The following is a 13,195-nucleotide window of genomic DNA, read 5'->3' as shown; positions in this document are numbered from 1 at the left end:
TGGGTACAACACACCAAACCCCACTTCAGCCATCCAAGTGTCCTCTGTCCATGTTCTGCTACAAACCAATGTCTGGTGAGAGGAGCAGGTTCACTGCACGGGCACTCAAGTGTGAGACAGGAGATGCTCTGGTAAACGCTCCCAGGGGCTCTGGAAGCACAAGGGAAGCGGGGAGCAGCCCACCATAGAGTTCTACAGCTGATGAACTCCACCAGACACTGTGGCAAGATTCACGTCACTTCAAGTGATGTTCTCCCTCTTCACAAGACCCTCGGCACTGGGTGATGCCACATTCATGGGCTTGATAAATAGAAAACCCCAGAGACTTCTTGCTTTTTTTTCCTAAAGGTTGTTTTATTGTAAAACCATAAATACAACACTGACATGAAAATCCTCAAGCAACGGATGCTTTCTTACAGTTACAGTTTGTCTTCTGCCTTGGCATCAACTCTGAAAAGAATGTTGCAGAAACATGTCTCTAAGAGATCTCCAAAGGACCGAGCTCTGGCCTGGAGCGCTCGGCCCGGTTGGAACCTAAGTGGAACTATTCCTCCTCTCTTGTGGAATATTTCCATTCAGACAGCAACAGACTTGTAAAAACAGCAACATTTAAACACCTTGATTTCATTTTTTTCCTTTAAGAATCCTTTTCATTTGACGTCAGTCTAAGTTTCAAACAGCACTGAATTTATTGAGCTGTAAAAAAAAAAAAAACAAACCAAAACGAAACGAAACAGAAACGAAACAAAATCCTATAAAGAAAAAAAACCCCAGAACTTGAGTTGGCCTCAAGCGTTCATATATCACAATGAAATCAGCAACTCAACCCCGTGCAATATTGCTCTCTATTGAGTCATTTGATCCACACCAACAATACATGAGACTTCAAACAGGTTTTGTTTTGTTTATTAACACAGCAAGTGTGACATTAGATAACCTTTTAAATACAGTACATGGTACCGCGCGGGGCAGGGCCCCACGTTTCCCCTTTATGAAGACAAAGCCAGCGGTGGCGGTTTATAAAAATATTGTGTTGCTACAAAAGTATAAATTAATGCTACCGGTATTAAGAAATATTAAACACATAAAACTTATAAGGATTAAGAAAAATATTCATTAATACCTGTAGAAAACTCTGGCCTAAAAAAGATATTTTTTTTTTTTGTATATTTTTTGTCTATTTTTTTTTTTTTTTCTTTTTCACGATGATGACAGGAGGGTCTAGCACTCGCACGCGGAGGCGCGCGCCTGCGCCCGGGGTATTGCCTTGAACATCTGCAGCTACACAGGGGAAAGGGACACACGAGTCACTGCAGGAGGGCAGGAGGAGGGATGGGACAATAGATCGTTGCGCGGTTGCTTGGTGGAACACCAAGAACTCAGCTCCTGACAGGAGGGGGGAGAAGGGAACACACGCCCCAGGAACAGCTTCTCCTTTCACACTGGCTGCAAACAGGGGTTTCCTGATGGTTGGGTTTGTTGGCATGACACTTCCTAGCTACGGCGTGGACCGGAGTCCATGGTCTGGATGATGTGCATCCCTCCTGGACTTACAGCCTTGGCTGGTCACCTGTTACAATTGGTTCAGTTCATCCACTATTGGTTTTCCTTTTAAATAATTTATACAAAATAATATTAAAGTCCCAATAAGTTTAAAGGGACCATGGCAAACAGCTCCTAAGACTGTTGTTCCTTCCTTCCTCGACTGGAAAGGTCCTTCTCCATAGATAGCAAGAAAATGATCCCACCTCCCACCCCCCAGCCCACTGGAAAATCCAACCCATCCTACCCACAGACACTGCAGAGACCAAAGCAAGAACCCCCAGAACACCAAGGACGTTCAAGGCTGATGAGGCTGGAAGTGTCTTTGTAAGGAACTTTGGTTGTAGAAAGCAAGGGGTTGACAGTCTGTACCCATCAACTCCACTGTGAAATACTCCTACCGCTAAGGCTGCGCTGCTCACTGGTACCAAGAGGTGCTGACCACTGCCAGTGATGCTAGAACAAGGGGAAGGAAGAAAATCCTTTCAGTCAGTGCTTGATGTTGTGCATCAATGAGCCACTTCCATGACTCCAGAAGCTATTCAGAACTCAACCTCAGCTGCCTACAGATCGGGAAACCCCGAAGGGTCCACTGGAGACACTGTTGTCTAACACGAGCAACACCCTCCCGTCAAGTTATAAACCCAAGGACTCTAACAGGAGTAGTAAAAAACCCAACTAACCAGCCAAACAGGAACCAAAATTAAACAGAACCCCCCAAACATTAAACATATAAAATTAGATTTCAGGGCAATACACTCATTGGTTCACCATTTCTGGCCTAGCATAAGCAAACAATCCCACAGTACTTTCAACGTGGAGCTGTCCTTGCCTTCACCCTTCTGGATCTTATTGTTTTCCAGAGTGACATTCCCAGAGTGCCCAGGAAGATGATAACCTGTGGCACAGGGACAAGTCCCACGCACTGTGAAAAGGGAATTCTTATTGCTAAAGAGCCACATCTTCAGAAATACCCCCACACAACACTGTGACTCAGCCGATGTTTCTGGGCATTCCCAATGGATCCCATGGATTCAAGATCACGGTGCAGCACAGAAAATGCACAGCAGCAGCAGCAAAATGTTGAATGCTCTCCCTGAATTCCCCCCACCCTGATTCCTTCACTGTGGCAGTGTAAGGGTCGGCAAGACATCTGCTCCTCAACTGGTGTTTTTCCCTCTGTTGCTGTGGACAGCTCCCTCCCTCCTTTATGAAACCTGGTTAACACAGGTATGGGAGTGCTGGGAAGGGTGGGAGGATGTGGACGGAGATGCTCTGTGAACCCTCCTGGACCTGTCGTGCAGGACCAGCATTTCCCACCTCTACATCCAGTCTCTTTTCTCCCGTCAAGGCCCAAACCAGCCTTGTGCCTTCTGGAGCATGCTCCGGGGAGCTGTACAGCCTTGTTTTAAATGACAGGGCTCAAAACCCAGACTCCTCCCAGATGAACAGATTTCTCCTCCCTGAAAATGTTTCCCAGAATCTGCCTTTAGTGTCGTTTTGTTCATTTTCATCCTGTTACTCCCAATTATTCCATAGGGAACAACTTGTCCGTTCCTGCGTGTGCTCCCTCTGGATGCTCCCAGGAGCTCCTCTCCACCTCCTTCAGCCAGAGAGATGCAGTTATTGATCAGTCTTTCCTCCCAGCCTCTGAATAGCTTTTTGGCTGCTCTTTTACTGTCTTGTGATTTATCAGTAGCTCGGAGCTGTCTGTCTGCAGGCAGCAGCACAGGGTCTCAGCCACCCTGCTCCTGCGCAACACCACGTCCTGGCTTGTCTACAGGGGGATACAGAAGGTGGAGATGGTCTCTCAGACTGGGTATAGCTCAGAGGACTCATCCCCCGGTACAAGCATATGTGGTAATTTCTTCTCCTGTTAAACTTTCCATGTTATTGCAAGCAGTTGGAGAAAAACAAAACCACCACCCTGAGACATCTCAGTGAACACTGTGTTAACTCAGATACCACAATCCAGAGCTCAAGCCATATCCAGAAGTGTCTCCCCTCTATTTCCAGCTGCTCCTGAGCTTTGAGAGTATCTGACACTACTTCATTTGCAAAATTCACATAAGGGTCACAACTCCCTGAGCTGCTTCTGGACGTATTCTCGGCTCAGCAGGGGAGAACACCCAGCAAGTGCAGTTCAACCAGTGCAGGTGGCTCATGTAGATGCTTAAACCAAGTTAAACTGCTTTAACCAGCAACGAACAACTGAATTAGACAAAACCTGAGCTCACAGTCGGCTTTCACAGAAAGTTTTCCAGATTGCACTAGCTCAGATACAACCAAATCAGTTCTGTTAGAGCAGACAGAGCTTTGACACAAAGGGAAGTTCACTTCCACCTGAAACCGACCCAACATAACACACCAAGTCCATCGTGCCACCCAGAACACAACTGCTAGAGACATGGGGAGAAGAGACAGACACAGGAGACTAATCTGGGCTCCATGTTCTCCACTGACTCCCTGGCTGCTGCACTCACACAGAAACAGCTTCTGTTGTGAAGAGCTCTGCCTTTGTATCCCACCTTCTTAGAGTAACAAGGATCTTCAGACAGGCCTGGAAAGCTCTTCATTCTTTACAGTTCATCTTCTCCCCATGTGAAGATCATAACCCCTCCCAAAGCAAACTGTGAAGTCAGAAAGAGAAGTCTGCAAGGTCAGGCACAGAGTAAGCAGCAGAAATAAATGAATGCCTGGAGAACACATGTACCATTTGTACCCCAACACATTCCCCAAGTGTGAGTAAAAGAAACAAGAAGGCAAATTCCCAACATGACCCACCAGAGCATGATCCCAATTCTGAAGACTTCTCCTCTCCACCCAACTCAAAGGGAGCAGAACCTCATGACAGCTCTGACCAAACGAAGAGACTCTCTCCTCTCCATCTCCCACCACAGGAAAGGCAATGCTCCCACAGCAGCAGCACTGCTCCATGCCACCAAGCCAACCCTAGAATCAAACCCTAGATCAGTTTGGGTGGGAGTAACCTGGCAAATTAAGAGCTTCCAAAATTCAGACCTGGCTGAAGTACCTATGCTCCCTAGAATGCAAATCCAAGGAGAGGAAAAGAGAAATAGGAGCAAAAGCTTGGCATTTAGCATAAAGAGGTGTGCTCCAGATGTGCTTCTCCCCTTTTAATGAAGTGTGTCAAACAAAGCCTGTGAGCAGACACAGCATGAACAGCTCCTCTGAGCTCAACACCCTGTAACCACCTTTAAGACTCATTAAAATCTGCAGCTTCTTCCACTGAGTCCCTGGAGAAGGGGGCAAGCTCCTCACCACCTTTCCAGATTGCTCCATTTTAGGGCTTTAGGTTTTATCTCTTATTTTCAGCTGCTAAGATGAGTTTTTAAGTCTTTGGGAGAACCTCATCTACCAGATACTGCTGTGTGTTTGCTCAACAGCCATCATTAGTACAACTATAACTAAAGCTGCCTGGGAGGGAACAGTTACTGGGATGGGGGAGAGGGCCAGCCAATCCCTCTCTTTGGTTGTCACAGCAAGGAAACTCCAGATCTGATGCCCAAACCACACTGTAGGAAGGGGAAGGGAGATGGGCTGGGGCTAAGGGTGGCTGTGGCCCTCCTGTGTCCACACCCTGGCCATGCAGCCATGGTCCAGCTTGCTGTGTGCTCAGCCTTGCATCAAACGCTTGCACAAACAACTGTAGTTTTACCTCCTCATCAATTCCAGGGTTTTAAACCTGGGCTAACTCTGCTTTGTCCACTTTCTCACCCTTAATGCCTTGCAGATAGACAACACAACGAGCCCAAGTTGGCAAATCTCACAGAAGTTATCAGCCTGTCCCTTAGCAAAGGAGTGTTGGGGTTTGGAGCTTTCATTGCAAAGGAACACAAGGGGTTTGCACATTCACCTGAGCATCAAAGAGCCTGTGAGTGGTTCTCAGGTGAACCAAGCAAAAAGATGGAAACGCTATTAGGAGAAAGAACTACAAATCCTATCCCCAGTTCTGCCCACAGCTGAGCTGCATGGCACACACTCTGTAGCCCCATCTTGCTTTGGATTCATTCTCCAGCCAAGTTTCCCTGCTGTGGGATACACTGTGCTTTCCAGTGGGAATAGCAGCACAACACAAACGCTTTGTAATGGGCACACGTCTCACTTAAGGTTTTTTGTTTGTAGTTTGAGACTTACTTATTGTTTGCTACAGGTTTCTCCTGCACTGCTAATGCAAACAAACGTGTTACCACAGGCCCAGCTGGTGCTGGACAGGCAGGATTTGCGTGGGAGGAAATAAAACCAGCAAGAAGAAAAGTTGTCCCTACGAACAACACCTCCATTGGCAAAAGCCACTGCCAGAGAAATAAGATGTTCAAGTGCCTCTGCCGTGGCAGCTCATCCTCCAGCGCTGCAGCTGCCAGTAAGGTTCAGACTCTCTTCTAAGACTTCTATTTAGGAGACAAGTTTTGCCCTGATGTCAGTAACAGTGCTGAGAGGTCAACCTAAAGGCTAGACTCAAGCCAACAGTAGGTCCCGTTTCTAGGCTGAAAAGGGTAAGAGCTGGTGCAAAGAGCCATCCTCAGTGACCCTGGCCTAGGGAAGGTCTCTAGCATGCAACCTGTTCCCCTGCCTGAGCCCCACAGCAGCGAAGCTGTCAGTTAGTGCCTGTCAAGTTCAAGGCATCTGCACACAAAGCCTGAGAGATTGCGTTTGCCATTTCTCATGTTTTGGGACTTGCACCTTCTATCCTGTCCTGGTTTCGGCAGGTGGGATCTTGGTTTAACAACCGTTCAACAGCAGCACTTCAATGTGGGCCCCAGTCTCAACACTGTGTTGTCAGCAACCAGAAACCCCCTGTGCTGCTGAAGGGCTCCAGCCTGCAGCGAGCCCGTCCTCCTGGACCTCCGATGCTGCTCTGTGGTCACTATGACCACAGCCCCAGGAGACACTACTGGAACGGGAGAGACTACTTCAAAAGTAAGAATTTGCTTCAATTTGCCTCTGGGATACAAGTCCCAGGGATGAAAAATTAACAGTTTGGCACCAGAATTTGGGAATTGTCTGAGAAGCACCAAACCTGACAGCAGAGACCCCATCCAGCCACCCATGGACTGTGCCTACAGGCACTGGACACAGCAGAGCACTGGCTTCATGGCCAGCAGAGTGACTGAGATGTTTTTGTGTTATGATGATCTCTAATTGTATTTGGGGTGAGCCAGTAAGTGTGAACGTTTAAGGGCCCATGGCCTTCCTAGCCAGAACGATTCAGCAACATAACAAGTAGTGTAATGCACTGTAGGTATCAAAAAGACATTCGTGCTACAAGAGGAAACCATTCCAAACAAAATGGGAAGATATTCTTTGCACTCAATCAGGAGCACTTACATTCAGAAGGATCTTTGAGCCCATGCACTTCTCTAAGCCTCCTTCAAACCCCAGTTTGACAAAACTGATGATCTTTGTTCCCCTGAAAACTCATACACCTTGGTTTGTCCTTGGCCTTGCGAAGGTTGTTTTAAGTGGTGTGTTGAGAAGCTTTTTTACTAAAGGTTTTACAAGGGTTCTCAATGGCAGCTGGCAGACCCTGACAAGCTTGCTGGTGGCCCACAGGGCTCTGTGCTGTCACCACTTGCTTGCTTTTCCTGTTTTCAAACTTTGCCATCTAAGCAACTGCTGTGGTTCCCATAAGGATATTATTGAATTGCAAATGGGCTACTCTTGAACAAGTCTGAGAGTGCCTGATGTCCAAAGTTCACAGAGAAGCTCATTAGCTTCAAGAGAACAAACTGTGCTGTAAAAAAAGAAATCCAAGAAACATAACAGTTACAGCCATTTTCTGCCATGAACCCTTTCTCTTACGTTTACATCAAACTTAGAATCATTAGCTAACGTGTTAAAACTGGGAGTGGAGACAGAAGAATAACTTTTGGTTTTTGGAAAAAAAGTGTATGAAAAAGTTAAAGTAAAATGAACCCTTGCAGTCTCCCTTCCTGACTTCTAAGATACTGGTGTTCAGAAAACACAGCTGCCCTGATAACATGCACCGTGTGTCAAGAAGGCTGCAGACAAATGTCCTCAAGGTGTACAGTTGTTCAAAGGAGCAAAGTCCAGTGCAGAACTGGTCTGTTCAATGTAGTCTGATTATCCATGGCAAGATGGCCCAGGGGACAAGAGGAAAGGTGGGGTGGAGGAGAAACAAAAGAAACTTCAAGTCACTTTAGATCTCAGCTGCCTGAAGACTTTAGAACATCAGCCTCCCATTCGTCTGCCCACTTGAAAACATTAGAAAGTCTGTCAAGTCCACACACTATCTAGGGAAAGGAGCACGTTCCTGGCAGAGGGCTGTCTCTCTCACGTGCTCAGCTTTCCTTTCAAACTTAATTTTATATATATTTATATTTTTATATATATATAAAAAAGCACTTGGTTTCCAGGGGCATTCATAATGAGGTCCACAGTGTTTAGAACTTAAAATTCTTTTTTTCTTTGCTTGGAACAGTGTTTTAAAGTTTTGTTTTAATTAAAAGACAGTCTTAAAGCATGTTGGACTTCAAAAACATGAGTTTGTTCATGTCTTCTGGACTGAGTAGCCGTCTCCTTTTGATTAAGAGAGCCTGCTCACACATATTTACACATTCACTTCTGGCACCAACAGCAGGCACTGCTAAGAGCCAAAAGGCTAGCTTGGCTAGTTTTGTATGCTTTTGGGTAACACATGACCAGTACTGAAACAGGTCAGGGGTGGCCTGGAAGAGAGGTTCTTGCAAATAATCATAGACTTCATTTTTCCCGAACCAATCTTCTTCCTGAGCTGCTGTGGCTTCCCCTGCTGACCGAGGCTTCTTGGTTGAAGGTTCAAATTCTGTTTCTTCTGCCCAGGACTCCTTCACCTCATTGATCAACTCACACACCTTGCCAATGATCTCTTCATGCTGGTATGGTGGGACGGGTCGCAGCTTCTGCTGAGGGTCTAAGATCATGGCTACCTTGTGTGCCGAATGAACTTTGAAGTTCTCCTTCAGCGCCTCCAAGAAGAGGTGGCAGAGTTTGCTGACCACGCCAGCATCGTTAGCTTTGGAAGTGAACAGTTTCTCCAGTTTGACGTAGGTGGGCAGTACCAGCTGCAAGGTGGGCCGGCTCTCATTGCTCAGCTCTATCACCGCCTGCTTCACTGGAGCCAAAATAGCTGCCAGGTTGCTGAGCAGATGTTTGTTCAGGTTTTGGATGAGGTTCATCTTCTTGGCCCTGCTGTAGAACTCACAGATCTGCTCGTAGCGCTCATGGACGAGCAGTAGGGAGTCGGTGACTGAGTTCCAGCAGGGTGGGGGGGAGGTCTCTTCCAGGGAACCAAAGGTCTCCTTCGAGAGGCCTGTGGATCCTGCCAGATCTTCACAGACATTCAGGAGCTCGATCACTTCGTGCATATTGCGGGCCTGTAGTGTTCGCTTGTTGAGCACACTCTGCACCACTGAGTTCAAGGCACAGGCCGAACAACGCAAGCACATGCCTGCCTTGGAGAACGCAGAGGAATTGACTTTGCAGTCTGTGACATACACCGTCCTGATCTCCGACATCACAAACTCTGAGAGCACGTTCTGGACCCAGTGGTGGATAAAATCACCATTATCTCGAATGTCTACGCCCTTAATTCCCAGGACATAACTCTTGATGTGGTTGCCTTCCACCTGATAAGCTGTGAGGATGTAGCATGAATCAGGGCCAATGCTCTGCGAGTGGCAAGTGACGCCGATGCCCAGGCACGCATTGCTGCCCAGCGCACAAGTTACCTTCACCTTCACCTGGTTGTACATCCGAGGCAAATGCTTCAGAGCCAGTGTGTTGAAATTGCCAAGGATTTCGGTGACGGAGAAGGCACCATAGCGAGCTCCACTATCCACCAGGGTCTGTGCTAGCTTGATGAACTCCTTCCCACTCACCACGCTCAGAGCCCCAAGGTCAGTGCACATCACCCTCAGGAGCCTCTCGGCAATGTTCTGCCGCTCCTTCTCCGGGATCGCGCTGTTCCCTACCGAACCGCTTGCGGATGCTGCAGTGAAATACAAAGAGGGAGAGAAAGCACCATATGAGCATTGCTCCTCTACAGCAGGAGAGAGCAGGGAGTCACAGAACAATTCTCAGAGAGACCCAAAGAGGTGGCACATGACCAGATGATGGAAGAGACATCTCCAACCCTGGACTTCTTCCCCCGAGGATTTCTGGACAGAGGAACCCCTCTGTTCAGCAAAGGGACAGGCCTTGCTCTTTGCTTGGAGCAGCAACGAGCTTATCTGCATGCTGTCCCTGGTGTGGGGACTGAGACAGAGAACACACTATCTACTCACAATCCAGTGCCTTAACCAATGCTATCCCTGTGGTGTTCACTGAGGAACTGCCTGGCTAAGTTACAATCTTGAGTGCCATTCGCTATCCATGTCTAAGGGCTGGTGGTCACAGCTTAGCCCAGCTGGAAAACTGGACACCTTCCCAATTTTGTGATCTGAGCCTTTCCGAGACTGTTATTTTAAGAGGAGTTGCTTCAGTGAAGCATACAACTTCCTGCACCATCTCCAACAGTGCTGGAGCCCAACTTACCATTTCTTCCTCTGAACACCAGCAACCCCACTTTTGTGGCTGATTTCAGGCAATGTGAATGTCATTTTTGGCCATACCAGAACACAAAAGCTTCAAGTCTTTCTATCACCCTTCCTCCAGGCTACTCAGCTCAAGTGCTTTGGAACTGATTTCCCACAAGGCTGTATTTTACCTTTTCCTGTGGGGAAGCTCAGAGGATGAACTGGGGATAAAGCAGACCCTGGCTGCCTGCTAGCACAGGGAGTGACAGGTTATGCCTATGTCACACCATGACAACTGGACTAGTCTTTCATCTCCAGGTTGGGAAGTCTGACCTTGGCTCAGAAGTTAACTTTTTCCAGGAGTTCCCAAATGCATGTTCCCTACAAACCTTTCCAACCACCTCCCCAGGGCTCCGAGTACTTTTTGCATACAAGCCCTCCTGTAATGGGAACGGGTGCTCTGCTCTGCAGGGAAGTACATGAATTAGGGATGAAATCGAGTGCACTTAGGCAAGATGAGGGCCTTGTGCAATGCCCATCGCTGCTGCACCCTGAGAGTCACTTGTTCCAAGTGGACAGGAAAGCCCAGGATGGAAGAGCAAACACTGCTACGTACTGTTGTTGGCGTTATTTCTTTGGAGCTGTGGTTTCCACTTCTCTTCTACAACAGCTAGAGGTGATCTGGGCTGGCTAGAGGCAATATTGTTCTCGTTGTCAGCTGTGAGGCAAGAGACAGGGAGGTGTTAGAAGCACAAGGTAATAATGCTTAAAGCACAAAGAAGGGGAAACAGTACCCATCTGCGTAGCATTTATTTCTGGTCCCCTTCACTAAGGTGACAACAATCTACTACATTCTCTGTAGCTTTTAAGCAGTTGTCAGTGAGCTGGCACAGTACTGTCAGAAACCTTGAAAAGCCTTTGGACTTGCAACCTCCCACCTCCCAAAATGGGGCTGTAATGACAAGGGCTTATTCTGTGTATCAGTGACATTGATGCCATCAGCACACATTGAGAAATGTCTCCACATCAACTGGAGCTGCACACCAGGAACAGATGGTCCTTGTGCAATTTACTTGCTTTCAAAATGAAAGGAGGTGTAACAAACATTTATCCTTCTGCCTTACTGCCCCTTTCTGCACTGCAAGTCGCTTCCCTGTTCTTCACTGCTGAGTACTTTGTCTTTCAAGCTCTGCTCAACTCCTCTGTACCTGCAGATCTTACTACGATCTGCACACAGGGTTTCCTCCCATGGTAGAAAGGGAGCCAATCTTCTCTCAGGCTGCTCACTGCTGCCTCAGACTGGAAACAAGAAGGAAAAACCCCCAAGTTTCTGGAGTGTGACCAAAGATTGTTCCTCCCTATGGCTGCAAAGATAGCAACTGCTCCAGGGTCTCTGTGTTCATGCTCCCAATTCTATACATGTAAGTGGGCTGAACACTTTGGCTGCCAATCTGAAAGGATCTTTCAAGGAAATGCATGAATCAGTAAATTCTGCATTGTATCCATGTCCTTTCCTCTCCTGTGCCCCGAGAACTTCTCCCCCACCCTCTACAGGAAACTTTCTATTTCTTAGTAAGCTTCACTATGAAACTGCTCTGAAGTAGGCTGTGAAGCAGCAATAGAGCGGACAATGAAGAGAGGTGGAAGAGGAAAGAGAAAGATGGAGAGACTGATGATGAGGCTGAACAGAAGGACATAATTAAACCCAAAGAAGACAAAACAGGCCCTTTACTCTTCACAGATGGACTCATCTTGCCGAATTCTGGACATCTCTGTTAGACACACAAAGCCTCTTAGGGCTCCTTTTACACTCAGTGGTGCAAAACAGGCTCAAGAGTGTGATTAATTCGATTCATTCACCCAGGTAGAACTAGATGCCTCTTGTACAAGACCCATCATGGTCTGAACTCACCTGGAGTTAATGACTTCTTCTCCACTGATTATAAAGGGAGTCCATGCTGACCAGCTCAGGTAGCAGTAACTATAGCCTAGGCACACCAGCACACCAGGATTCAGTGAAATGAATCCTGCCCCACCACTCCTGACAGCAGAGCAGGAATTAGAGGAATGCCTTGTTAAGGCACACCCAAGTTCTTTGTTCTGCAGCCCAGGTCAACCTGGTGCTGGGCACAGCACTGGACTGCCCTTCAGAACAAACTGGAGAGGGCAAAGTTGCTCTCCATGTGAGGCAATGACCTGGGAGAGAAGGGAGACCAGCCAGGATCTAGAGACAAGCAACGATGTGATGAACTCCAGTGCTCTCTTCCTTACAAACAAACCCTCTCAAATTTGAGCAGCTCTGCACGTTAACTGCTGGGGCATTCACAGACCTTGTGATGAACAGTGACAGACTGCACAGTTATTACATCTGGGCACTGCACTGGGCACAGACTGGATCAACACCCAGGATATCCAGGATATGACAGAACCACGGTTGACTATGGGGCTGCTTTGAGAACTCTATGTGCCCAGAGAACCCACTGGTCATGGGGAGCATTGCCACATTCAGAACTGCAGACAGAAGTCCATCTTTGCAGGTGAGGAAGAGACTTGAAGAGCAGGAGATGCTCCAGTGAAAGCCAGTGATTAGATACGACACATCATTTTCCCCCAAGCATTTACGCAGACTAATTGCTCGTGAGCTACCACCACAAGTGTCCTCAACTCCAAACATCTGTGGGCAGGCAAAGGAAGATGCTGGATGTTCCCTCCGAACTTTGTTCATGGTTCAGGCTGTCCTTGTCTTAGTGAGGGGTGGGGGGAGAAACCCTCTCTATTTCCTCCCCTAACTCTTTATCTGTTTCATATTAATAGGGGATTTATTATGTACAAATATCTGCTGGCATTCAATATGGCATTAATGAGATTTGTGCATTTCAGCCTCATCTTCCTTATCAGGCAGTCTGTGAACTACACAGATCATGGTTCTTTAATTTCTCTTCATTCCTCCAATCCTTTAATCCAGGTTCAGCCTAGTCGTCCTTCTATTTTGCAGCTCTAGATTGTAGGAAGGGCATTATGTGGTAGCACTGGACCTGAACAAAGTACTCTAAAGGGAGTCAAAGCTGTATATTGTACAGTGTAAATACAGAACAAATTCCTTTGCCTGGTATTCT

The 13,195-nt window shown here is 47.3% G+C and overlaps 1 protein-coding gene across 10 annotated transcripts in view; it reads right to left on the bottom strand.

Annotated features, from left to right (window-relative positions):
* Positions 1–341: 341 nt before the first annotated feature.
* The window catches only part of ZNF618 (zinc finger protein 618), a 95,601-nt gene continuing 82,747 nt past the window's right edge, over positions 342–13,195 (bottom strand). For all 10 annotated transcript variants that reach the window (XM_030506899.1, XM_030506893.1, XM_030506892.1 and 7 more), the window contains 2 exons: positions 10,696–10,797; positions 342–9,553 (listed from right to left, as the gene is read on the bottom strand). In XM_030506899.1, coding sequence (XP_030362759.1) covers positions 8,040–9,553; positions 10,696–10,797 — 1,616 coding nt within the window. In that variant the 3' untranslated portion in view covers positions 342–8,039. The remainder of the gene's footprint in view (positions 9,554–10,695; positions 10,798–13,195) is intronic.

The sequence above is a fragment of the Strigops habroptila genome, chromosome 15 (genome assembly GCF_004027225.2).
Source record: "Strigops habroptila isolate Jane chromosome 15, bStrHab1.2.pri, whole genome shotgun sequence".
Classification (NCBI taxonomy): domain Eukaryota; kingdom Metazoa; phylum Chordata; class Aves; order Psittaciformes; family Psittacidae; genus Strigops; species Strigops habroptila.
Note: the sequence above shows the minus strand (reverse complement) of the source record. Positions and strands in the feature narration are given on the sequence as shown.